Raw genomic sequence first — 27793 nt, 5'->3', positions numbered from 1 at the left:
GTTTTAAAGTGGCTCCATGAGCATCGGGCTTGTCGTCGCACAGTTTCTTTAGCCCGGTAGATAGTCTGGCGGTGATCATGGCCATTGTACTCATGATATGCGTCTAGAGTATCAATCCAACGTAAACATGCATCCTCATAATAGCGAAAGTGAGTGCTGCCATTCCAATGGCTTTCGTCGTACCCATCAAAAAACGGAATAAATGGTGTAGTCATAGAGATCGATGATGAAAACTCAAATCAACCGTCGGATCTGTATGGCATGTTGAAAGAAACACAACGTCTGTCGCGGATCTGAGATCGGATGAGTGAAAGCTGATGATTGGAAGAAGGGGCGCAATCAACGGCTGAGATGGCTCCTGAAACTGTGCTGAAAGGCACTGTCTGCTGCGGAAACTGAGATGGGTGTGCTCTACGAATCAAATACTTCAACTTTTGTGTTGAAGTCGCGGACAACTTTCAAGCGGAAATAGCCCTAAAGTAGATAGAGAAACTAGATAGAGAGAGACTAGAGAGAGAAAACGAAAAGTATATTTCTCTTTCTTTTTCTTTTTTTTTCTTTTTTTTATTTTTTTATTTTTGGGGAGGGGGGTGCCTAAAGGAAAAAAAAGGGTGGTGAATTAGTTCACAAGCATTGTAAGAGGGGGCGCCCAAGTAAAAGAGAGGGGGTACACACCCTAGGATGATCCTATGGAGCTGATTTTTGGTACACACCCTATCTATGTAAGAGCCTTTCAAATGAATGCTTTGGATCATCCCTAAAAATGTAGGCCCCATGTGTTTTTGGCGCTCGAGCGCCCAAACAGCTCTCTCTCTCTCTCTCTCTCTATATATATATATATATATATATATATATATATATATATATATATATATATATATATATATATAGAGAGAGAGAGAGAGAGAGAGAACGTTTCCTAGACACTGGCGTAGGGAACATACCAACGCACTACTATTCACTTAATGCATACTCAATAGCAGCCACCGGATCTGATCTGTCCTAACCGTCCATTCAAAAGCAAACGAAATGGGGAGAAAACCTAATCGAACTCCCAAAATCTGTCCCTCTCGTGCGTCTCTCCCTCCCCACGCTGGTTTTCCGCTACATTTTTCATCTCTCTCTCTCTCTCTCTCATTTTATTTGTTTTTAGGGTTTCTTCAACATAGGGTATTACTTGATGGGTTTGTTCAACATCGGTTTGTTCAACATAGGGTTTCAACATACGATTTCATCTTCGCCTCTCTCTCTCTCTGCGATTTTTTTTTGGTGAGGGTTATATCACAGAAAGAACAGATTTCATTTGTGAATAGCTGATTTTTTCATAGAAAAAACAGATTTTGGTGAGGGTTATTTCACAGAAAGAACAGATTTTGGTGAGGGTTATCTTTGCACTAAAATGTTCTTTTTGGATTTCTACTCCAAAACTGTTGATTGAACCCTAAGCCCAATAATCTGTTTTGAACTAAAAACAGATTATTTTTTAACTATGGACAGAAAAACTGTTCTTTTGGACTTATTTTAGTGCAGAACTGTTGATTGTACTCAACATTCATAGCTGATTATTGGTGTAACAACGGGAAAATTTTGGGTTTTTATTTAAAATATTTTTACCCTAAAAGGTTTAAGATTCGGAGTGTATTAAATTAACCTAGTTAATATGTTTCATAAAAAGGGTTTCAAGGGGTATTTTGGCTCTTTATAAAAAATCAATGGAGGCTTTAATTTTCGATTTTGGTGGGACCCTACAATTTAGCCTGTAACTCATATTCTTTCATAACCGACCCTCTTGTTTTTAATTTAAAAATTGATATTAGCACCCCAAGTTTTAATTAAAGTGGGTGTGGCAAGATTGCCCAAGCAAGATTATCACACTAGGCATTTGTGTGAAGGGCATTCTTGGCATACAAATTTGGGAGGTGTTCCCATCTTTAGCAAGAAATCAGAAATTTCAGCAGTAGGTATCCTTCCCAAAAAATTCTGACACTACTCTCATTTTGGGTGGGATTGCAATTAATTCTTCCCTAGTTGGGGTGCCACTTGTGGGCCCATGCTTTATATACATATAGTATATGTCTATTCTCATGCATCATAAATGGTATGGAGAACTGACTTTCTTCTTTTTGAAAACCTCTGTACGTTTCTCCTTAGAAGGAAAAACGCACAGTATTAACAAAATGAGAAAGCCACTTGCTTTACAAGGTGGGATTTTGGGGAAGCTTGCTTCAAATTTATTATATAAAGAGAGAAAAAAAGTGGGGACGTGTGCACTTATGCCTTTCCATACTCCCTTAAAATATTGTGTGGGCCACCTTCAATCTTGCAATCAAGGATTCTTCTTTTGGTAAACTTTTAATCTTCTTGGTGGATAAATTGGAAGGATAGTAAATAAAAATAGAAAACTTGTGTAAATAGGGATTTCTTGGGTAGAAATCAAATTTATAAATTAGGAAGCCTTCCTCTCTTTCTCTCCCTCTTATGAACGTGTATTTCATCTTTTTCTATTCCCATCAAAACTTTGAGAGAGAGAGAGAGAGAGAGAGGTGTTTGGCCATTAAAAGAAAAAGGAGAAGCGAATTTAAGGGACGTTAATTTGATTCAAATTTCGTCTTCATCTGCGCCAAGCATAGAGCAAGTAAGTATCATCAACATCACTATAAGATTGTTAGTTCTTTTGAAATGGCTGAAACAAATGGTTTCCCTCTACATGAGCTGCCGGATCTATTCAATTTTTATTCAAAACTCAATTCCAAATTCAAATACAAAATGGGAGGTATCCAAATGGGCCCTTACAGAGAAGGGTATTTGGTTGCAAGTACATTGTTGGGAAAACATGCAAATAATGTATTTTTTTATTTTCCAAATAAATGGGCAGTTACATTTTCTCATACACGGTTGAGATGGATGAACTGTGGGACCAGCTTAGCCATATGGACGGTTCAAATGGTTAGGGTGGGACCCACATTGTACGGTTAATTTGGAAATGGACACAGTAGCGTTGGGCATTGTGACCCACTTGCTTACAAAATGACAACCAAGATATGTGCTGCTATGGCCTTTAGAGAGACCAATTTGATTTTAGCCATGGCCGAGGTAACATATCTGAACAATTCGGTAATATTTTAAGTTCAGTAGCCTCCAGGGTTTGAAGGGATGTATTTGCAGAATTGGAGCATGGATTATTATGATAAATGGTAAGTAGGTCTGAGGTTGCCTGCTCCAACTCCATTCGCTTGTTCAGAAAACAACAAGGCTTTAACCAAACATATATGAATTGTAGTGGAAAACACCAACAGTTCAAATAAAGAGAACTTGAGATACTTATCACACAATGACGACAATGATACAGATTAAAAAGTTTTGATTGCTACAAATTACATTTCAGCATAACCTGGTGCTTATAAAACCAAAAATCCACATTACATATTCAGAAACCATGTCAACGCTATTGTGAAAATCACAAGTCAGCATAGGAGGCAGCACATGCAAGTACAACCGCAGGCTGCGAATGCTAGGTTTCTGCACTTCCGACGATCTTGAATTAAAATCTGGTAATAATTGCTTGAAGTCTCTACACCGTGATCTGGAACGTACTCATCACACCAAATAAATGATCGTCGGTGTTCCTAGAAGAAAAATTCATATTATTTGCCATATCCAAGATAAGAATAAAGAAATTTAGTGGGGAATAGTACCAGGTTCTTTGGACATCTGTAGAACCAGCGTCCCCAGGTTTTTCAGTCCTCAGACAACTTCAGTGTCATGTACCCATTGCTGCATAAGCAAGTTGGAGTTTTACCCCCCATGGCTTGATGCAAATGTTTTAAGATAAACCTGACCAAAGATCAGAACACGTTACCATTTCAAAACACAAGCAAATTAATACAAGATCATGTGCTATGTGACTCTGTGGGCCAAGTGAAGGTCAATTAGAAGATCAACCTGCTTAGATTGAGATTAAATTTGATGTGTTCCAAAGTACCATTGGTACATGTAAAATGGCACGTCTCTAATATTGAGAACACAAACACAAATGCTCAATTAAATAGACTTCTCTTACCTTCCAAATAAACCAGTAGAGGAATTGTAGAGAATCAGATCAAAATGTGGGTGTATTCCACTGACAATCTCACTTGAACAACATGGCTATTGGAACCAAAAAAGAAAACAGCATACGTATTCATATAAGTAGGATATGGATAGAGGATGAAGTTTAAAAAAACAACATACGCATTCATATAAGTAGGATATGGATAGAGGATGAAGTTTAAAAAAAACAGCATACGCATTTAGTTACCCCATGTGAACATAGAAATGAAGAGGCTTAACATGCAACATTTCCAATCTTCAGACAGAATTACACAACTAAACAATTACAGAATCTTTAAAACCAATTACTCAAGCACCTGCTAAGGTGATCCAATTACACAATCTTCAAAAACAATTACACAAGCACCTGCTAAAGTGATCCAATTACACAATCTTCAAAAGCAATTACAAAAGCACCTGCTACAATGATCCAATTACACAATCTGCAAACAGAATTACACAATATCCAAGGTGATCGAAGTACCTACCAATGAAAGCACTGGTGTTTATCAGAATCAACAAGAACTAGCTTACCATAAAATGAAAGCACTATCAATCATACAGGAAAGAGATCAGCTAGAACTAACTTACCAGAAAATGAAGACACTATTCAAACTCAGAAACTACAAATAAGTAAATAAATAACCAAGCCAGATGTAAATCCTAACAAAACAACAATTTTCACATACAAGAAAATCCAAATAATAACTATAGCACAATGTACAAATACCCATTCATCAAAACATACAGGCATAACATCAAAAACCTCAATTGCACAAAATAACAGAGATTAATAGACTAATGTAAACAGAAGCATCAAATTTCAGTCTTAAAAACCCGCAGAAGACATGAAACCAGGATTTTATAATCTAGGTTTTTACAAGCTAAAACCTAGAATTTATAAGTTTGAACCCAGATTTTATAGGTTTCAACTTGCTAGCTGAAAAATGAGGGAGAAAAAAGGGCGTGAGGAAACCCAGATCTATGCACCATTAAAAGGGTAAGAAATGGGCTTTTCTAGGAAGGAAACAAAGTATTTAAACCCATCATATGCATAGTAGAACTGACTTCTTTACGAAACCCTATGGAAGCCCATATTAATGTACCACAAAAAGGGTAAAAACTGGGTTTTTCTGGGAAAGAAGCAACGTTTTTTCAAGAAGATTGGAGTATTCAAACCCGTCATATAAATAGTAAAACTGGCCTTGTCAAGAAACCCTATGAAAACCCTGATTCATGTACCATTAAAATAGTGAAAAAATAACTTCTCAAAAATCCAGAGAGAGAGAGAGACGGAATTTCTGAGGGAGAGAGAGATGAAAAACGCACCTGGAGAGGGAGAGACCAGCAAGAGGGAGAGAGCACTCTCCGGACCGACGGAAAATCTGCTTGGGGGAGGGAGAGCAGCGAGAGGGAGAGACCAGCGAGAGGGACAGAGCAACCGATTAGGTTTTTTCTTTCCTCTGGTTTGAACGGACACGATTGATTAGATCTGACGGTTCTCCAACCATATGCGTTAAGTGAATAGTAGTGCGCTGGTAAGTTACCTACGCCAGTGTCTAGGAAACGTTCTCTCATATGTATATATATGAGGAAACTGAGCTCACCAAACTTATGGTGAGCTTAAGCGCCCAATCACATTGGGGCCTACTTTGTTAGGATGATCCAAAGCATTCATTTGAAAGGCCCTTACATAGATGGGGTGTGTACCAAAAATCAGCTCCATAGGATCATCCTAACCCATCCTTTGTGGAGGTCAAAATGGACAGACATTATTTGTCCACAAATCTGCCCATTTTTGTCCTCCACAAATGGAGGGGTTAGGATGATCCTATGGAGCTGATTTTTGGTACACACCCTATCTATGATAGGGCCTTGCAAATGAATGGTTTGGATCACCACAGAAAATGTGGGGCGCTTAAGCTCACCCCATAAGTTTGGTGAGCTTAAGCTCACCAACACTTTCCTCTCTCTCTCTCTCTCTCTCTCTCTCTCTATATATATATATATGGGAAAAGTGATTGTGAGCGGCCCCTCATATAAGCTTATATGAGGTGACCGCTAAAAAGGCCCACATTTTTAGCGGTCACCTCATATAAGCTTATATGAGGGGCCGCTCACAATCACTTTCCCCTATATATATATATATATATATATATATAGGAAAATACAAATACCGCTATCTAATATTTACACCTATTCACTTAACACTTACGACCCAAAAGAAGTTATACATTTCACATTACCTGATGTCATATGTCATATATCATTCCCTGCTTATAAAGAGGCATGAAATTCTGTTTTCATCGCCTTATTCCACTAAGATGATCTAGGGCCTCGGTAACACTACTGAAAACCATGGATGAAAAGATTTTTGAAATATAGTGGCTATTGAGATTATTAAGAGATGCACTTTTTGTTTGAAATGATATTTAAAGATGCACTTTTGGGGGATGTTAGGCATGATAAATATCTATGCATCAGCTTGAGGAGATTCCAGTAACATGTTCATACTTTAAAAAAAGGCGACACAGTGCACGAGGCTCCCGGTAACATGTTCATACTATAGGAACATAAATTTCATTCTTGGTTATTATAGGTTTAACTTCATCTTGATTACCTAACAAGGGTAAGGAGTCCAATTTTATTTTTTTCGTTATGTTCATATCGAATCCCATGAGGGAAATCCCCAAAGGAAACCAACAGGTATAGACTCTTTCAAAACTAAGGTACATCTAAGATTTGGATCCAAGGAGAGTCAATGATGATAACTAGCTGCTAAAAATGGAATTTCCATCTTAAAAGGTTATCAGATATAGTAAGTCTCTTCTCTTGAAAATAAAGAATAACGAAACTCACATATTCAGACACACCCAAAAAAACCTACAAGACTGACGCATCAATTTCTGGTGTTACATGTGTATTTGGATTGGGAACACCATGTGGGATGTACCGATGTACTTATTTGAATATTTGTTCACTTGATAACAAAAAACGAAACAAAACAGAAGAAACTTCATAGAAAGAAAGGAATTCAAGGAATTATAAGTAATGTGACTCAGTGTTCTGATCTAACAAAATTATAGTTGTTTATAAAGAAAAGTTAAGCATCATACGGTCAGACATGTTCACAAAGCAGAGGTTATCCTTCAGTGTAGAGATCATCTTCTTGCGCCATTCAAACGTGGGCTAATGTTCATATTGATCAGTTGAGAAGATGATTTTCGATAATTCTAGGCAATTCTTTTTTTCCTCTCCTATCATCTCCATAGGTCATGCAAACAGAGAATACGCTTCCCCACTATTTGAGTCATTAATGAGGCTAGTATTCATAGCAATGAAAGTTTTTTCTCTGACATGTACCAAGAATTACAGTTCAACCATTGTAGATTTGTAAGGTACATGACACCAATTGGAAGTAAGCATGCATTTTGCAAGGCATCAAACATACTCTATGCTGAATAAATTAAAAGACATTTCAAAATAGTACTTGTCACAACATTTGGAATTTAGATGAATTGATTATTACAAGGTATCGGCCTTACGGGACCATATGGCCAACGAAAACCATGAGTCTGTTGGTTGAGATGATCTCCAGGAACTCCAAAAGACCTTGCTAGGAAACGAACCTGCCAGGACAAAAAGGAAAAAGAAACTCAGAAAATAAATGAGAAAGAGAACACAAATAAAGTTCACCTCGTCAAACAAAAAAGCTGATTCATCAGCTCAATGCCGTGATCCATGCATATAAATAGAGGAGAAGAAAACAGAAACTGGAGATAGTCCATTATCATCGAGGGCATTACTGCTATTTTATGTAAGCGTAACTGTTAACTTAATTAGTTTGTATGAGTTTCTAGTCCATGTAATTGCAACTCCATTCATTAATATAAATGGGGTGACCAGGAAGTTGAACCACATGTTATACCCTTGGCCTATATGGAAATATTGCAGATGTATCTGTTAAAGTATTAAAGATAAATAACGCCTTTCTCCACCAGCTTAAGCTTTGGTAGAAGTTGGTAAGTTAACATGGTATCAGAGCCAAAGGCCTCGAGTTCAAACCTTCCGGATAGCAAAAATCCACATGCGATGGTCGGCTGAAAGTGGGACCACATGTGCCACGTGGTTGCCAAGTGGGCCACACGTGCGGGGGAGTGTTAAAGTATAAAAGATAAATAACGCCTTTCTCCAACAGCTTAAGCTTTTGGAGAAGTTGGTAAGTTAACAGTATCATTCTCATATCGATCAAATCGGCCAATAAGGCTACTGTATTGGCTGTACAATTATGCATTGGCATATTCGGTGGCCATATGGATGCATCTTCAACCTGTGAAATGCGAGAGATTTTCAGTGGTTTTCAACCCTTTCCATGAGAATCTCAACACTCCCAATGTGATTCCTACGCATTTGTTCTCACTCCTGAAAAGAAAAAACAGGAGGATCAAATTTAGTGATTCTACCCTCTTAGGACCACCAATTCACAAATCCAACCACTGAGTCCCTATTCAGCATCATTTGCTTGGTTTAGGCACTTGGATTTATATTTCCTACTCTTTCTTCATCATGGGATCACCGATTTCTTGCTAAAATTCCTGAGGATTTTGAAGAATCTTCTCCTTAAGCATCTTTTCCCTCTCTTCTTAGTCAAGATTTGTTTCGCTAGGATAAAGGTTTAGGGCGTTAGGGAATACACGCTTGTTTTAGAAACCCTAAGCCCTAAACTTAATTGTCAGGTTGCCCCCCTCCCCCTCCTTCTTTATAGATTTTGAAGCATCTTCTCCTTGGCAATCTTCATTCCAGTAAGCATCTTTTCCCCCTCTTCTTCGTGAACATTTGGTTCGCTTGGATAAGGGTTTTAGGGTGTTTGGGAATACAAGCTTGTTTAAGAAACCCTAAGCCCTAAACCTAATTGTCAGGTTGCCTCGCCTCCCCCTACCTTTTACTAAAATTATTCACATTTCTCTATGGAAGCCAATAATAAAATTATGTAAATTTTATTTAGGTTTATTACAAAATATAACTTATTACTATTATGTACATCATACGTGCTATTTAGTTATAAATCTAATTAGCTTCTGTTTTATGTTATACAAAAAGTTATTAGACATTAAATTATGCCTCTTATAAGTCATAAGTCACAATAAGCTATATTATTTTATTATTTACTTCATTAACATAACTTACAAGGTATAATTTATGCCATGTTTTAAATTTCCCCAAAAACGATCAAAATGTTTCCGTTTCCATCCCAGTGAAATGAAATCTCAATGAATCCCTTGCCCGTCATTATTTACATCAAAATTCTCGGAATGTGACCAAAATTCCCAAAATTCGACTGCAATGGTCGGAATGACAAAAAATGGAAATATGTAATGCTTTAAATTTCATTTCATTTCACTAACATAGAGAATGATATTTGTGAGGCAACATCATTGAACTACACAACAAAGTAATAGTATCTTATGCATACGATGTGACATTGGCATGCTACCAATAATACATTGAAACTCTATGTGGTATTAACATAGAGTTGGTGTCCTTAGAGGGGAGACTAGTCATTGTACTTCCTTATACTCCATTACATTGTACTTCTTTATTGATTTTATTGTTCTAGACATGTACGACAATGCATGTCACTAGGTTTTTGATGTGATTAAGCCATTATGGATGGCTTTCTTGCTTATATGATGGTTTCTAAGTATGTATTTGTGCTTATTCTAGCGTTTCCCAAAGTTTCATCTTAAAATTTCACCATTTGCATATGTTTTAATACTTTTCGATGATTTTACAAGATTTCCATCGAAACCGAAATGTTTCCGTTTCCATGCTGACCAAAACCTTATGTTAAATAAATTATTATTTAAGGATCTCTAAGCTTAGGAGAAATCCAGACCCTAGAAGGGCCAATTAAGGAAGTGGAAGGCCACCATCTAGGCACAAAAGGTTTTAAAATTTTATTTGATAACTATTTTGTTCAAATCTAAGTAAGGAGAGTCTTCTAAGAGTTTCACGAAAAGGACGAGGTAAAGTTCAGATTCAGATGCGGAAGAATTATTTGGGATGAAAAAACTAGAATCACAGCACTAAACAATCACGGAGACATAACTATTAATAAATAGGTTAATTAAAGAGTTCTTCGGTCAAGGTTCAAGCATATAGCTAATGAAAGAAATAATATAAAAATTATATCATGCAAGTTTAAGAACAAGAAAGAGAAGCTTAACCTTCCAGCAGTGATAGATTAGTGCTGACCAGTTATATACCTGGTCCCCAGAGAAATTCTCTAAGAATTTCCATGAAACATAGACCTCACCAAGGGCCTGCTTATAACTCTTTGGACAAACCCTTTGTATTAGCCTTGTAAAGAAATCTGAAACCTGAAAGTCATGTATGAATGCCAAAGCATCACAAACTATGGAGAAGAGCAAATCATGCTTCAATGCAAATTAAGCACATGTATCTATGCATACAAGCATGCACATGGATAGATGCCAATCTAGACAGTTAACAATGAAAATAAAAGTAAGAAATATCTTTCTCTTTACCTCTGGTTGAGCGAGCATATGAGCAGCCTTCGCAGTTATGTCCCCAAACATAAGATATCTGAGAAATATAATTCTCTGAGTAAAGACTTGAGTGTATAAATTCTTACCACATTACTAAAATGCCACTTAAAAGATAAAGATATATAAACTCGAGTAAAAATAGAATAATCACTCTAATGATACAACTCCAAGGTTGCTTATATGTATAGACTGTAAACACCAAATTTTTGTTTAAAAACTTACAGAATTATTGGAAAATATTCAATCAAAAGATTCAAAACCTAAGGATGAACCGATGAACATTATGTTCAGTGCAAATAACTGAATAAGTATGGGTGTCACCTCAAGACTAAATTTTGTTTAAATACTTATAGGATTATTGAAAAATATTCAATTGAAACCTAAGTATGAACATTATGTTCAGTGCAAATAAGTATGGGTGTCACCTCAAGACTAAACAAAGCTAATTGTGGCCTCATGAGGATATACAAATGGTAACCAGAAGTCTCCCAAAAATGCTCAAGTACCCAATCATTAGCTTCCTAGGAGGCTCTCTCCATAGGATCCAAAAGGCTAAAGGTGGGTCTCTTGATAAGATTACAGTGACTAGATCAAAGGGAAATAGTGAAAGAGCACATTTAACACATCTTAAAGCTCAAACCGGAAATTGTGTATTTTCAGACATTTTCATAGTCATATTAGAATTTGACAAAACAAAGATTAGGCATCTTTTGAGACTCCAGGATATGCAAGCACCAAAGTGATAGGTGCAAGAGTTTCTGTAAACAAAAGTAGCACAAAGTTACTATCCACCCAAGTATTGGCTCCTATAAGCCCTACCCAACAGAAAGTTAAGGTACCTATTGGACGGGCTTCTAAAAAAGACAAGAAAAGACACTTTCTTGGATGAGAAGTTTGTAGAGATATTTTGGAGATCACGGGATTTCTGCATGGGTAATGCAAGCCTACCCAGTCATCTGAAATTGAATTTTGATTGTAGAAGAAGCTCTATGATTGATGTAGTGGCCTTAACCACTAATAAATTTATGGATTGAAGAGAACGCAAAAATCATTTCATAAATAGTTTTCGAGATGTCAAGAAAGTGTCTGAAACGTCATGCTAACGTCCATGTAGGCCCTACATGACTTCAATTGTCACAAAAAATTGGCCAACATAGTTATAATAATTTATACAGATGTTAGTATTTTTAATTAATTTTTGTATAAAGTTTAAGTAGGTTTTGGTGGGCCCTATGTAGAGAAAACTTGAAAAGTATTTTTAAGTCAGCAACATGCAATATATTGTCTATTTTTATTTTGGGCTGCTCTAAAATAGAAGTTTTGTTTAATTTAGGTTGATCTGAGGGGTGAAATTGATCTTTCGCCAATGGTTATGAATAACAATGGATTTAAGGTATTTTTTGGACTATAAATATAAAGTTCTGGTGTACCCTTCTGGAGGTTAATGAATTGTTACGACACATTCCTTCGATGTGGGAAGAACCAATGATCTGATGGCGTAGATGAACGAACTTAGAACCCAAACTATCAAGATAGTGGACAACACGGAGCTGATCCCGTTGGCAGGTAAGAACGGTAATGTCAGAAGTGAGGGGCATAAAGAAATAAAGTTGTTGCTGGCAGAGGGAGAAGAACTGGCTATAATGTGGAGCGAGAAACAGATCACCACGGCGGAAGTGCATCTACTCTAAATATGCAGCACAGATGCGTGTGAGATTGTCGACCCCAAAGCAGAGAAGTGAGGTATGATCCCAGATCTGCTTCGATGTGGAAAGAAGTATCATTGTGGCAGCTATGGACGGAGTCATACTCTGCCAAAGAAGTGTACGAATCAGCGCATCCTCCTGCTCCCACCGAGCATAGGTAGGGTCAGTAGAGAAGGGAGGATCATGACGATTAACGCTAACCTTGCCGCGAGCAAGGAGATATCTCTCGACAGCGACTTTCCATGACAAGTAATTGGTCCCATCCAAGTTAACAGTAGTCATCTATGAGAATGACCCCTCCACGGGAAACGAATAACTAGAAGATGGAAGAGACAAGTGTGGTTGTGTTGCACGGACCCCATTGGTCGTGCCGATGGTGGGATCCTCAATGACGGGGGTATCCATGAAGACAAAGATAGAGAGAGGACAACAACCACAACAAACGGCACAAGACGAGACTGGAAAACTAGATGGGGCCAAAGATCATATCGCAGCTCTGAAAGAGAGAGAGGGACAAGGAAGACATACAGACGAAGTGATCGAAGCTGCAAACAAGGAGAGGAACGGGTAGGATAGGATTTAGACCATGTAGGGTTACGGTTTTTTTTTTAGGGTTTCAAAAAAACGAGTGCGGGATGGGGTTAGTCTCCCCCTCACTTATGTATTTATATTAAGAGGAAAAGTACAAAGACCACTATGCCCTTAGGCACGTTACATATTCCAACATTAGTCGTTGTACTCTTCTCTTTTTTATATAAATACATAAGTGAGGGGGAGTCATCTCCAACTCACTCATTTTCATCACCTCATTTTCTTCTCTAACATGGTATCAAAGCCCTAGCGCTTGGCTCCCTAGGGACCACCATTGTTCTCTTCTTCCTCTTCTTCTCCACCACTCACCTCTAGCCCTCCACCTTACCTCTCTCTCTCTCTCTCTCTCTCTCTCTCTCTCTCTCTCTCTCTCTCTCTCTCACTGCTCCACCACTCCCTCGCCACTCTCCACCACTCTCCACCAACCCAAACCTCTTCCGCCTCCCTCCTCGCATCCCGGACCCTCACGCCCCCTCCTTTTCACCACCAGACCCCTCCCTCCTTGGCTCCTTAGGGACCACCATTGTTCTCTCTTCTTCCTCTTCTTCTCCACCACTCTCCACTGCTCACCTCTAGCCCTCCACCTTACCCCTCTCTCTCTCGCTAATCCCTCGCCTCTCCCACCTCTCGTTGCTCCATCACTCTCCACCACTCTCGCTGCTCCCTCGCAACTCTCCACCCCTCCCTCGCTGCTCTACCACTCTCCACACAACCCAAACCCCTTCCGTCTTCCTCCTCGCATCCCCGGACCCTCACGCCCCCTCCTTTTCACCACCAGACCCCTCACCAGCCACCCCCACTCTCGTCGCGGTATCTCCCTTTCCTCAAACTCCACCCGCTCTTACCCACCTTCCCTTGAGTAGAGCCAAACTAAATGATATTTGTAATAAGCTAGGAATGCCTGACATATACATTCCAGCTTGAGTGGGGGTTGTTAGAAGTGTGTGTGCCTAAGGGCAACTTAGTCAATTTAGTCATTGTATTGTTTCTCTCCTTATATAAATACACAAGTGAGGGGGAGCCATCTCTAAATCACTATTTCTCTTCACCCTTTTCTCTCAACATATGTAGCATTTTTACGTCATTGATTTCATCCGGAAAATTATGGACCTTTTTTAGGATGTGGTTGAAGACTTATTTTCCCTTGGATTATTGATAATCATAGGAACTCGTATTAGTTTGTTCTAATATTGTATTCTTTTCTGATAAGAATATTCCATTTTTACAAAATTCTTCAGCCACATGTATTAGGTGCTTACTGTGTTCACAAAAAACCAGTGAAAATTAACCAGAGAGGCAATGAGCTTTGTGGAAGAAATCATTTCCCATTACCAAAGGGATACAAATAAAAAATATCCAAGAAGCAGCCCCCGAGAATATCACATCTGCTAGGATAACACCAAGAAAAGAGATCACAACAAATCATCCATATAGATGGGACCCAGATAGTGAAATACTACTAGGGAACAAAGTTTTTCATATCACTAAAGTTTCCTACGCCATATCCAAGAATATATTCTTCTTTAGAATTGGGTCTTTGATACCAAGTAATAGGACAGGGTAATAAGACACAGTAGTCATAGGACACGGTGATGATTAACCAATACTTAAGATAACTCATGGAGAATAATGAGATAGTTGATTCTCTCGGAGGAAGAATCCAGGTGGTAAAAATTGCAATACGAAAATATTGCCTAAATGCCAAAGCTAAAATGAAAGTGAAAAAACGGGATTGGGCCTGTAGGTTAGTGGTGTAGACTTTGTTTCTCAACCTTAAGGTCGCAGGTTCGATCCCAGCTTACCTACGGAAAAAAAAGAAAGTGAAAAGAAACAACATCAGTCCCGACATATGCTGCTCAGTTCATGGCAGCCCAGGAAATTATGGGTGCGATAATCATGGTTTTAAATTTTCGAAATTTCGGTTTGGACCGAAATTGTAAAATTTTGTATTTTGGGTTTGATTTTTCGGCCAAAATGATGGAAATTTAAAAAAAAAAATCGATTTCAGTTGGGTCCTAAACCGAAATTTCAAACCTTGGCGATAATAAGAAGCCTCGTGCTAAAAAATCATCCTATAATAGGAGAAACAAGTGGAGGGCCCATTGGAAAAAAGAAGTTCAGAGGAAAGAACCAATAAACATTGAGAAAATATCTTAGGCGAAAAATGACCCAAGATTACCAAAAGAGATTACCATGCCGATGGGGAAACCACCATCAAAGTGCAAGTGTTGGCATAAAGAGGGACATTATGCAAATGAATGTCCACAACAAAGAGGCAGCCAAGCAACCAAAGTCGCTAAACTTTGTAAGGAACAAGAATTAGAACCTTGTTGGGGAGATGAAATATCACCAGACGATGAGGTTGTTTATGAACTCCATATCAGCCTAGATGAGTCCTTATCATCTTCAACAAAAGAAGATGACTCCTCATACAGTAATGAGGATACTGCCGATTCAGTAACATCCTTCATGATCTGACCAATATGAGGAAACCAGATCTGAGATTGTCGGATTAGGAGACCTGTCTAACAAGAAACTATATTAAAGGAACAAAAGTTTAAAAGGGTAAATTGGTAGGCAACTGAGGGCCAAAAATAATGTAACAATCGAAACAAAAATTTTAGCAGCTTATTGCATGGAAACAGAAAGAGAGATAGCACTAAAAATTAACAAGTCCATGCAGCCTAAGTCAAGTTGATAAATGTTCGCTTGGCACGAGCATATCACAGCAGTCATGTAGACATATGTATATAAGAGCTGGAGCAGGGGCGATGCCAGAAATTTTGCACAAGGGGGGCAAAAATTATAGTAATTTTTTTTTGTATCTTAAAATTAAGATAGAAAAAATCTGAAATTTTGCACAAGGGGGCAAAAATTATAGTAATTTTTTGTATCTTAAAATTAAGACAAAAAAAATCAGAAATTTTGCACAAGGGGGCAAAAATTATAGTAAATTTTGCACAAGGAAGAGATAAAAATGGTAAAATTAAAATTTTAAACTTATTTTCTATCTTAGGGATGATTGGAAAGGAGGGCATATTTTTTAAAAAAGGGGGTAAGTATAAAAAAATATTAAATAATAAAGGTATTTTTTTTTCCAAAAAATTAAGGGGGGCAATTGTCCCCCTTTCCTTTCAAGTGGCATCGCCCCTGAGCTGGAGGATTATGTCTTCAATTATCACACTGTAAGTCATATCATACTAGTACTACTCGAAGATTTCCATATACTAACTGTTAGAAGAGAAGAAGGGAGAACAGAATGAGAGAATTAGTGACTTGGAGATTAGCTCTCCCTCACTTATATATTTAAATAAAAGAGAACATAGTACAAAGACCATCTTGCCCTTAGGCGCATATACACTTCTAAAACTCCCCCTCACTGGAATGTAGATATCAGATATTCCTAGCTTGTTGCAAATATCATTTAGCTTAGCTTTACTCAAAGACTTGGTAAAAACATCAGCTAGTTGATCCATTGATCGAGTGAAGGAAACGCAGATCTCGCCTTTTGTATTCTCTGACGTATGAAGTATGAAGTATGAAGTGACAGTCTACTTCTATGTGCTTGGTTCTCTCATGAAAAACAGGATTGGTAGCAATGTGAATAGCAGCCTTATTGTCACAATAAAGATGAGCTGGTAAGGATGAGGAGAAACCAATCTCGGATAGGAGGGAGAGCAACCAGATAAGCTCTCCACTCGTATGTGACATGGCTTGATATCCTGCTTCTGCTCTTGACTTTGAAACTATGTCCTGTTTCTTGCTTCGCCATGACACTTGGTTACCCCCAACAAAGGTACAATATCTGGAGAGGAAGGCAGAGGCGCGAGGGTTTTGGGGGGTCTTTTAGGGAATAGAGGTGGCAGAAGGGAAGGGAAGGGAAGGAGGTGGCGGACAACGTGAAGGAGAAGAAAGAGAGATCTGAGGGAGGAGAAGAGGTGGCGAACGGCATGAGGGAGGAGAAAGAGAGATGGCGTGGAGGTGGAGGTCTTCCAATGGAGGTCCCTAGGGCACCACAATCCTAGGGCTCTGATACCATGTTAGAAGAGAAGAAGGGAGAAGAAAATGAGAGAATTAGTGAGTTGGAGATTAGCTCCCCCTCACTTATGTATTTATATAAAAGAGAACAAAGTACAAAAACCATCTTTCCCTTAGGCACATATACACTTCTAACACTAACACACTTCCAACACTAATAAATGTGTAAGTATTCCGAGCCCTTTAGTTTTGGGTTGCGAACAACAAAATGAACAATGTTCAGGGAGTAAGAAAGTCCAAACCTCTCTTGATTACTAAGCGGATTGTGAAGGCCATATTTTGGGCACTTAGACAAGCTTTCCACAAATGGGTGCATAAACAAACATGCCAACAGATTAGAGTGAAGTTTCTGGAGGTAAAAAAGCATCATACAAATAGCTCTTATTTTCTATCCTTTTGGGAACTGTTCCAGCTTTAAATAAGAACTGGAAAAGTAACTAAATCACACATAGATTCAGGCTTTGTAGCGTCCCAATTTTAGTTGTGGATCAGTGAGGTCCATCTGCTATGGCAGTTTCATGTTGGACAAGAAGGGGCCCCGCATTTTTACATTTGTGCTGGATTTCTTTAAAGTGGGGAGGTTATTTCACATTGTGGAGTTCTTTTCGCATAAGCTTTGGGATGGGGCCCATCGCAGGTAGCAAGTTAGTGACCAGCATTTTATTATTTTTGTGGGATTTATGGATATTATATATAGTAACACCCAAAACTCAGTTAGCACAGCATTATTGATTATCTTCATTTCGTTAACATTCCGGGGAGATCCAAGAAACACTTTGACTAATTCTTGGTTTACATCCCTGCATTAGTGAGATCCCACTACTCTCTTTGGGTGGGAAGATTCACAGAAGTTTCCTTCATTTATTGATTAGTTTGGAGCTGTTAATGAATTTTCAAAGTATATTGGATATTTGCTTCAGATCGGATTTCAAGACAAGTTTCTATTCACTGCTTGGGGCATTGTATTGTTATTATTCCTTGAATAATAGAGCATTCACAAGCATTTGTTGCTCTCATTTTATTCTAGTAGTAATTGTACCTTCACATGAGATCTATGGAATGTAATGGTCACCAATTTCCCTTTAAGTAACTCTGAGACATTACTTTTATATTTATTCAATTGGTGACGTGGTTAGTCAAAATATTGATTGATTGTTTATTTGTGTTATTCACAGAAGAATCTATTGTCAGTTAGCTGTTGTTGGGATTATACTACTGTTATCGGATATTTGCAAGGTTTTAAATGTCTGTCCCGGCTGAAATCTGCTGTTTATTGTTGTCAAATACTTGTTTATGATTTTTTTTTATTGAATGGCACATACTTGTTCATGATTATCGGGCTACTATTTACTGTTGTTGGATATTGTTTATGATTGCCAGGCATCTATTAACTGTTGTCAGTCAATTTAGGCTTCCACATAAAGCAGTCTAAAGGACCAAGTTGAGAACTTTGTTTCCAAACCATCTTTTTGCATACGTAAGAAACAGAATAGATCCATTTGGAGAAGAAAGGTAGACGAATATAAGTCTATGCAGGGTTATATACCTTTATCCCTGTTTCTTGCACATCAACGACTTTAATGAAAGGTTCACCATTCAAGGGATCCACAAACCAATTCCAACTAGAGGATCCCTCCCACTTTCCCTGCACTGAATAAACCACCAGCTCGTGTATATTATTTGTTGCATAACTGTAGATGACAACATAGAATCATTAATGGTGCATTCCTCGCAACAAATTTATAATTTAGCTTCTTCAAATTGAGTAATCAGCCAACATTAGCAAGCACCATGACGTAGTACATGAATAATCATAAGGACAAGCATGGGCATGTCAATTATGTCCTTTCTTGATATAGGAGAGCTAGTATATACATGAGAAAAAATAGAATTCGAACACGCTCTAAATTACCGGAAATAACCGGACAGGCATACAAAAGCTGAAAGAATTTCTTCAGACAGAGTTCTACACCAAGGATCTTAGAGGAGACAAAATCCTTCGGAGCGAAATCTGCTGAGGTACCATGGATCCCAATGTGAAGCTCTATCCAGATCGGGGGGGGGGGGGGGGGGGGGAGTTGTTGGAAGAGGCATGGAAGTATATGAGATTAATTGGCAAGTTGATCTACTCGACTGTGACTCGTCCTGATATCTCCTTTGCACCAGTTTATGAGTTCTCAGCAAACCTCTCATTAGAAAGCAGTTCTTCAGATAGTTAAATACTTGACGAGTGCTCCTCGGAAAGGGTTATTCTTTATAAAACATAATTATGTGAAGTTGGAGGGATTCACTGGTGCATATTGGCAAGATCTCCAGCAAATAGGAGGTCAACTACAGGATATTGTAACTTTGCTGGAGGAAATTTAGTATCGTGGTGGAGTATGAAACAAGATGTTGTGGCTAGATCAAGTGCAGAGCCAGAATATAGAGCTATGGCTCACACTTGTGGGGAGTTGACTTGGTTGATATCTCTTTTGTCTGAGATTGATGTTTCTTCCTCGTCTTTCGTGTCATTGTATTGTGATAATAGAGCACCTAATCATATCGCCTCAAATCCAATCTTTCTTGAGAGGACTAAGCATATTGAAGTGGATTCTCATGTCATTTGTGAGAAACTCCAAAAGGGAGAAATATTACCCTTTTAACCCTATATGGAGATCAATTGGCTGATATGTTTACCAAAACATTGGGAAAGTCTAAGTTGAGTGATATTTGTAACAAGTTAGGGTTGTATGATATATACACTCCAGTTTGAGGCGTAGTGTCAGAAGGGTTAAGTAATAATATACCCATTTGAGGGTTCAGATTTAGACTCTTATTTTCAGCCATCATATTTTCTCTCTGCTCTCTCCTCTCTCCTCCATTGTTAACATGGACTAAGCCCCTTAGTCCATGACCCTAGAAATTAATTGCATACATATTGTAAAGGTATAATAAGAAATAATGGTCATAGAGGCCTAGCTTCCAAATGAACTACTATCTAAAAAATATCCATTGATATACAAAAATAATAAGCAACAAATAATATGGAGAAAGATGAGGGAAGCATGCACCCCTCTATGTCATTGTGTGTTTTCCTTAGGAAAATAAAGACCAATGGTCATCTATGAGCTAGCTAGCATAAAATGGAAAAAAGAAAAGAAAAGAAGAATGGTACTACAATCACTGAAATGCATACTTATGCAGACCACGGATATGAGAAATATATATAATGCATGACACTGAAATAACAGAAACACTTACCCAAGTTGCATACCTCTACAGGCTGAGAGCCTGACATGCCTTCAACAGCTATGGTAGCAAAAGGCAGCGAATGTAACGACCTAAAAAGCATTTAAAAAATTGCCAAAATAGAGCATCAATGGGAGAACTAACAAAAGTGTACAATGTCTAACATGAATGGTCAGAAATTACATAACATTTCCCACATTTCAAACTTAAATTTTTTAACTAACAAAGGTGTACAACATCTAACATGAATGGTAAGAAATTACAGAACATTTCTCACATTTCAAACTTAAATTTTTTTACATTAACGGGGACTTGGGATGTGGATCCCAACCTGCACTACGTACATTGTGGAAAGGGATCAAGCCAACGTAGTTCGGAAACAGACTCTCCTAACTACTCCTAGTGACTCAAGACTTTGAGATTTTTGGTTTTTCAGATGTTTTCAGGTGTTTTTGCTGTTTTTGACACAAGAGGACAGAATCCTATCATCATAAGAGACAGACTTCTAAAATCCCACAAAGGTTTGACGGAATCCTATACTTTGCGGGAAGGTTGAACAGAATCACGGCTCTGCAAGGGTTGGACAGCATCCTATACCTTGCAAGAGTTGTATAAAATCACATGACTTGATGAGAGGTTGGACAGAATCCTAACCTTTATGATGATAGGACAGACTCCTGAAAGACTGACTCTCTAACTAAAGATAGACTCTCTAGCTAAGGACAGACTCATATACGAAAGGATTGACTCCTATGCTAAAGACTGACTTTCTAAGGACAGACTCCTAAATTGGTGGCTCTAAGATGGGAGTGTAAATGAGACTAAGCTAGTCTCCTAAATGAAGAGGAGATAAAGAAGGGTGTTAGTGAGACTAGGCAAGTCTTCTAAACACAGAGATGGGCTCCAAGTAACCTTATCATTGCCCATGCAATAATAGAATAGGGACAGGCAACTAATAGACCAAGTTGGTCTTCTACTTAGAGAGGGTGTTCTGTTTGAGATTTGGATAGTCTCTTATGTATGAATCGCTAATGAGACAAAGCTCATCTCCAAAGGATTTGATTCTGTTGGTTGAGACATAGCTTGTCTCCCTAAAGGGGGGTTGACATTTTTACACGAGACATAGCTTGTCTCTCTAAAGGATGTGACTTTCTATGAGACAAAGCATGTCTCTCTAAAGGATGGGCTCTAGATAACTCCTTCATTACCCTTGCAATGAATGGGCTTCTAATGTACAAGGTTACATATCTAAAAGACTGAGTAAGTCTTATAAATAGAGAGGGGAGTGCTACTTGGACCGGGCAAGTCCCCTAATGATGGGCTTGGGCTAACGCCTTCATCGCCCTCAACCTAAGAGAATACCCCCTTAGGTGAGGAATGGAACATAAATACTTAAACTTGAACCATAAAAGCAAAGAGGGAAGAAAAAGGTTAAAGACAGAATTCTCTGGAACTTAGAATTTGTATCTAAGAATAAGCACTCTTTTGTGTAATTACTAAAACATAAACAAATTTTCCCAAAGCATTATAACCATTATAAGCATTATAAAAATGAAATGGGTTTGGTAATAGAGGCGAAGATCGGACCTCGTAGGTTTGCTAGAAACAATAGAGGAAAGGGGTATTATGGCTGGGTTCTAGAATGGAGGGAAATTGAAATGCCTAATGAGGGAATCGCAGGGCGTTGAGGTTAAAGTGAGGTTTGTTATGAAGAATAGAATCTCTCTGTGAATGAAATGATAGAGGTGGCTGATGGTGATGGTGGTTCTAGGTTGCAGATGAAGAAGAGTTTCAAAGGAAATAAGAGTAAGGCTATGGTTAAAGTAGAAGTTGATAGTTAAGAGGGTAGTCACTCAGTCACCCTGAATTTGTAAACAAGATTAATGGGCCTAGAGATGCAAGACATTGGGCTGAAGCTTACGAACTTCAAGATATTAATAAGATGGGAATCCAGTAAAGCCATTGGATGCCACAAGCAACATCAGATTATAAGTTCAATCAAATGACAAAAATGAGCTCCCGTTTGAGTCAGCACCCTCACAAAATAAGATTGAATAGCTGCTATTTGAAAATGAGTCAGCTTAGAAGATTCTTGGTTAGCTCAAACAATATCTAAGACACTATGTAGTGTGATTACCTAAAATTCCTAATGACCCTGTTTCAATGACCATATCAACATCATTTATTTTAAGACATTAACTGTCTGTAAGATTGGGAACTGATTTGGAAGGAAAGATTAAACTCTTGAAGAGGCTTCTTGACAACAGCAAGTCTAAAGATTTAACAAGTTCACCACTGAGATTTTACATCCACATACACAGAAGAATTCATACAAAAGTTTAAAGTTCTTCTCCCTGGCTTAACATTTTCTATTCATCCTTTTAGATTGCCACAGTCAAAATCAGGGTGAAGGGAATTTTTTTTTAAAAAAAAAAATCAGAGCTAGGCATTACATTTCTTTTTTTCTCTCTTTTTCTTCTTTAAACAGTACGTTCTCACGAGTCTAAAATCTATTCTTATATTTTCCTTTAAAGGCAAATCAAAGTGCAGAGAAAAATTACATCCATGACTAACGATATAGTCAAGTCAAAATTAAATTCAAAAAAACGAGCATTAGCAGCAATACTGTGAAAGAAACATGAAGAAAAGAAAAATCATGTTATCTGCTTGGAGTAAATAGCAAATGCCAATGTCTCTTTGGAGCCTACCTTTCCTTCTCTGAAATTTTCTCCTCCAATCTCTCTTTTTGCTCTTCCTTTATATACAATAATTTTCCTGAAATGATAGCCGTTGTTCTGCTTCCTTTTTCCGAGCTTAAATCTCACTTTACCTCCTTTGAGCAACAATGTGATGTACTTTTTTTCTAAGGCATGCTTTAAGCTACAACAAAGATGAGGTTTGAAATTTCTGAAATTTTTGCCACAAAAATTAGACCTGAAACTTTTCTTCTCCAAGATTTCTGAGATGAAATCCTTGCCACAGAATTATCTACAAGATATTATCTTTTGACTGATTTTGAAAGAGATGAACTGAATCTAAAACTTTATGAAAATTCGAAAGGATTCCTATTATCAAAGAGGTAAAAATGCAATAACAATTCAAGGATTTAAAACAAGATCAAATTCTGGTGAGATTCCGGCAAGGTTGCCGGAATCAATGGTGACTAGGGCTTTCATTCAAAGAAAATGAAGAAGAAGAAAATCTGATCTGTTGATAGGGTTAGGGTTTAGAAAAATCTCAGATCCAAAGCTGTAGGTAAAGGAATTACAACTAAAAGGTGAAAATCATAGAGCTAATAAAGAATCAGCAAGAGGATGAAGAAAATCCGGCGAAGATTCTGGCAATCCTTGTCGGGGAAGATGAACGAAAGCAAGAAAAAAAAAACCCTTTTTTTTTTTTTTTTTTTCTAATTCTCTCTTTCCCTCTCGAGCTCTGCTAGGCTTTTTTTCGATCGAAAATGAGAGAGTCCTCACACTAAATGAATTTTTTATGATTTTTATAAGAAAATATGGGTGGTGTTATTGGCACTACCGAGATGGAAGGGCGCGCGGTTGGCAGAAACTGATAAGCGCACTAACAAATCGTGCCTTATCTGGCCTTGGATCGGCCCTCTCCAGGATTATTCACCCCCCTGTTCTGAACTTGCACCATGACATTGTCTTGGCTCGTTCTCTAGGCAAACGCGCTCGGATTTCGACGAAATTTTGCAGGAACCTTGGTGTGACCCTAACCAAGCTTAAGGTAGAATTTGAGATGCTAAATCACTAATTTGAAGAAGTTTTGCACAAACATGGAGGTTTATGGCACGGTCAAAATTGGGTGTCTACAGATAACGACTTTGAGTCGATTCATGTCCAAATCTGTCGAGAGGTGCTTTCCCATCTTCAAGATACTGAGTAACATGAAAGATTTTCAATGAATGAACGAATGCCAAGAAGCATTCGACAAACTTAAAAAGTACCTCCAGTCTCCTCCTGTGTTGATGAAACCACTGCCGAATGAAAAGTTATACCTTTACTTAGTGGTAAGTCCCTTGGCCGTCAGAGCTATACTTGTCAGGCAAGAGCAAAGGACAGAACATCCTATATACTACGTCAGCCGAGTCCTACACGACGCCGAAACAAGGTATCAAAACATCGAAAAGTTTGCATTTGCGGTGGTCGTTGCCGCCAGGAAATTAAGTCCATACTTTCAAGCCCACACCGTAGTCGTTCTCACCAACCAATCATTGCGCAAAATCCTTCAAAAAACCGACACTTCGGGACGATTAATTAATTGGGCAATCAAACTTGGTGAATTTGACATACAAGTACGACCCCGCCCCGCAATTAAGTCGCAAGTACTCACTGACTTTGTGGTAGAATGCACGGTTCCGACCGAAGACTCGGAGGGGGGGGGGGCAGGAAGAGGAGCCGGATTAGTCTTGGCCGGACCCGATAAATTTCTAGTGGAATATGCTCTGAAACTCGACTTCGATACTTCCAACAACGAGGCCGAGTATGAGGCACTCCAGGCAGGACTGTCATTAGCCCTTGAATTGGAAGCCGACCGACTAAAAGCCCATAGTGATTCACAACTTGTTGTCCGGCATATTAATGGACTCTATGAGGCGAAAGATCGAAGAATGCTGAAATACCTAGAAAAGGTGAGAGGGAAAATCTCCTTTTTTCAAGAATTTGAAATTGTGCAAATTTCTCGAACTCTTAATGCAAGAGCCGATGCCCTATCCAAAATGGCCTCCTCAGAGACCACTAACTGGGGGAACGTGTATACTGAGGTTCTTTCCCGTCCCAGCATCGAGAGAGAAGAAGTTACTCATATTGATCGCGAACCCAGCTGGATGGACCCCATAATACAGTATCTCAAAGATGGCACCTTGCCAGAGGACCGAAAGGAAGCAAGGAGAATCACTGCCAAATCAGCCCTTTACATCTTGAAAGGGGAAGTGCTCTATAAATGATCATTCTCTTGACCGCTACTAAAGTGCCTCCGACCCACAGACGCCGATCGGGCAATGGCTGAAGTACATGAAGGCATATGTGGAGATCACTCGGGGGGCAAGGTGCTGGCCCACAAGATCCTTCGCTTTTGGCCAACCATACTGGAAGATGCCCAGAACTATGTCAAGAGGTGCGAATAGTGCCAAAAGTTTTCATCGGTACCTCGCCAGCCAGCAACCCAATACTCCTCTATCTCCAGCCCAATCCCCTTTGCGATGTGGGGAATGGATCTATTAGGTCCTTTTCCACCATCAGTTGGCGGGCATACGATGCTATATGTCGCGATAGACTATTTCACCAAATGGGTAGAGGCCAAAGCAGTAAAAAAGGCCACCTCTAAGGTGACAAAAACCTTTTTCTACCACGACATTGTATGCAGATAAGGGATACCAAGAGTATTGGTTACCGACAATGGGCCCCAGTTTGCTAGTGAACAAGTCATGAATTTTTGTGAAAGACTTATGATCGAACAAAGATCTACTTAGGTTGGACATCCACAAGCAAATTGACAAGTCGAGGTAACCAACCAAATTCTCCTTCAAAGTTTTAAAAAGAGGGTTGATGACGCCAAAAACACTTGGGCGTCAGAGTTACCTAATGTCCTATGGGCCTACCGAACTACCCCACGCACCGCAACAGGTGAATCTCCATTCAACCTAGCATTCGGTGTTGAGGCAATCATTACAGCTGAGATAGCCATTCCCTCTCCAAGGGTCGAAAACTACAATGAACAAATGAATGACGAACTCATGAGGAGCAGTTTGGACCTCATAGAGGAGACCATGGAAAAAGCTTGGATCAGAGTCGCCGCATACCAACAGAGGGTCGCTTGATACTATAACTATCGGATGAAAGAAAGAGTTCTTAAGGAGGGAGATTTGGTGCTCCGACAGGCAGAGGTTTTAGACCCAAGGAATGGCGAAAAACTCGCCCCCTCATGGGAAGGACCCTACCGAGTTATTAGGATCTTAAGCCTAGGAGCCTACCAATTGGAAAATCTAGATGACGCACCGATCCCCAGGACATGGCATATGTAGAACCTAAGGAAATTCTATCAATAAGTCTAGTTAGTTTTTCTTTGCTTAGTTTTTATTATTTTGTTTGTCTTTTTGCAAATGCAGGAATAAGTAGAAACAATTCTTCTAAAGGATGTAATAAGGAATTTAACTTAATGAAATAAAGTTTAAATTTGTTTCAAAAGTGTTCCTATTATGTTTCTATGTGTTAAATATGTTTATATACATGCTTGAAAATATTAAATAAATAAACAAGGTAAAATGCTTGGCAAACCTTTTTAAAAAAAGGGGGGGTGGGGGGTGACAAAGCCCTTGCATACCTATGTTTCAAAAATACAAACCACATAATTAACCTCTCAAGGTTAATGCCCACCGACAGAACAGATAAGCCGGTCGAGTAGGGAGAGGCACTTGTCCGACCCATTAGACAGGAGGACTCGATGCCATTACATAATTAACCTCTTAACGTTAATGCTCACCGACCGAGCAGATAAGGCGGTCGAGTAGGGTGAGGCACTCGTCCGACCAGTAGACAGGAGGATCCGATGCCTTGATCTTTAGATCAAACCAGATGATATGTGGAGTGCGACCGAGATTGATCATCCCGGATACCACTAAAAATATCACTGGATATGAGTTCCCTCCTCAAAAAGTAGGGCGGGTCAGTCGACTTCGAATTGATCAATCGAAGAAAGACGACCGACGTGCAAAGCACAAAGGGAATACCCGAAAACTATTACCTTTATAAAGGAACAAGAGAGCGTATCCCTAAATAAAATGGGAACATGACCGAAGGTCCGGCCTACTTCTCGTAAGAAAACCACGGACCACATGTCCGGCCACTTCTTTACCTAGATTCCCCCTTTTTTATTTTTAATAAGAAGGAGAGAGGAAAAAACCAGAGTAATAAAAGAAAACCTCGTCCCCTCACAGAGGAAAGGCAGGAGGTTCATAAAATCAAAAGTACAAGTCTTATTCCCCCATAAAGGTGAGGAATAGAACTCGTGCATCATATAAACATAAGGTAAGTACAAAGAAGTGCTAACAAAAGCACACCATCACAAAGTATATGCCCCACCATGAGGCAAATATTACAAACCAAATAAGTTTAAAAAGGACCAAGCGCATCTAAAAAAGAACTTTAAACATTAGCAGAAGGAGGGTTCAACTCGGCAATGAGCGGAGAGTCGGTGGCCACGGTATCGGTCTTAGGGGCGGTGAAACGCTCTACCGGAAAATCGGACATAATTTGCAGGACTTGCCTCTTGCATCTTTCGAACCCCCTCACTTCAAAGTCGAGAGCATGGAACGCCACTTCAAAGCCAAAATCCTCACTCTCCTTAAATTTGGAGATTACCTCCACCTCGACTACCGACCGATCTCGAACAAGCTCATTAACGGCTTCCTTCGATTCTTTGAGTTTCCTCTGCGTGTCCTCTAAGTCCTTTCGGAGCGCGGCAATGACCTCTTCATCGATTTTTTCCTTTTTCTCCAGTTCTGCAACTCTGTCTTGTAAAGAACCATTCTTTCCCTCTAGGCCACTAACCGCATTC

At 38.9% G+C, this 27793-nt stretch overlaps 1 protein-coding gene and 1 long non-coding RNA gene across 11 annotated transcripts in view; both read right to left on the bottom strand.

Moving 5' to 3' along the window:
- LOC143875990 (putative aldehyde dehydrogenase) overlaps window positions 1-27793 on the bottom strand; it is a 122457-nt gene that overhangs the window by 5884 nt on the left and 88780 nt on the right. For 7 of the 10 annotated variants that reach the window (XM_077377569.1, XM_077377570.1, XM_077377566.1 and 4 more), the window contains 6 exons: window positions 20237-20316; window positions 18540-18643; window positions 17236-17303; window positions 10638-10695; window positions 10356-10469; window positions 7619-7718 (listed from right to left, as the gene is read on the bottom strand). In XM_077377569.1, coding sequence (XP_077233684.1) covers window positions 7619-7718; window positions 10356-10469; window positions 10638-10695; window positions 17236-17303; window positions 18540-18643; window positions 20237-20316 — 524 coding nt within the window. Of the gene's footprint in view, window positions 1-7618; window positions 7719-10355; window positions 10470-10637; window positions 10696-17235; window positions 17304-18539; window positions 18685-20236; window positions 20317-22932; window positions 23604-27793 lie in introns of those variants that run through there. The other 3 variants (XM_077377574.1, XM_077377576.1, XM_077377575.1) reach the window with 3 other exon arrangements.
- Window positions 3345-5647, bottom strand: LOC143875683 (uncharacterized). Its single transcript, XR_013250168.1, has 4 exons — window positions 5419-5647; window positions 4061-4146; window positions 3696-3834; window positions 3345-3626 (listed from the first exon to the last, which is right to left on the bottom strand). It is a non-coding gene; the product is annotated as an uncharacterized LOC143875683 (long non-coding RNA).

This window comes from Tasmannia lanceolata, unplaced genomic scaffold (assembly GCF_043159265.1).
Source record: "Tasmannia lanceolata isolate RefF3 unplaced genomic scaffold, GAP_Taslan_0.1 ptg000004l, whole genome shotgun sequence".
Lineage (NCBI taxonomy): Eukaryota > Viridiplantae > Streptophyta > Magnoliopsida > Canellales > Winteraceae > Tasmannia > Tasmannia lanceolata.
This window is presented reverse-complemented; position numbering and strand designations above follow the sequence as displayed.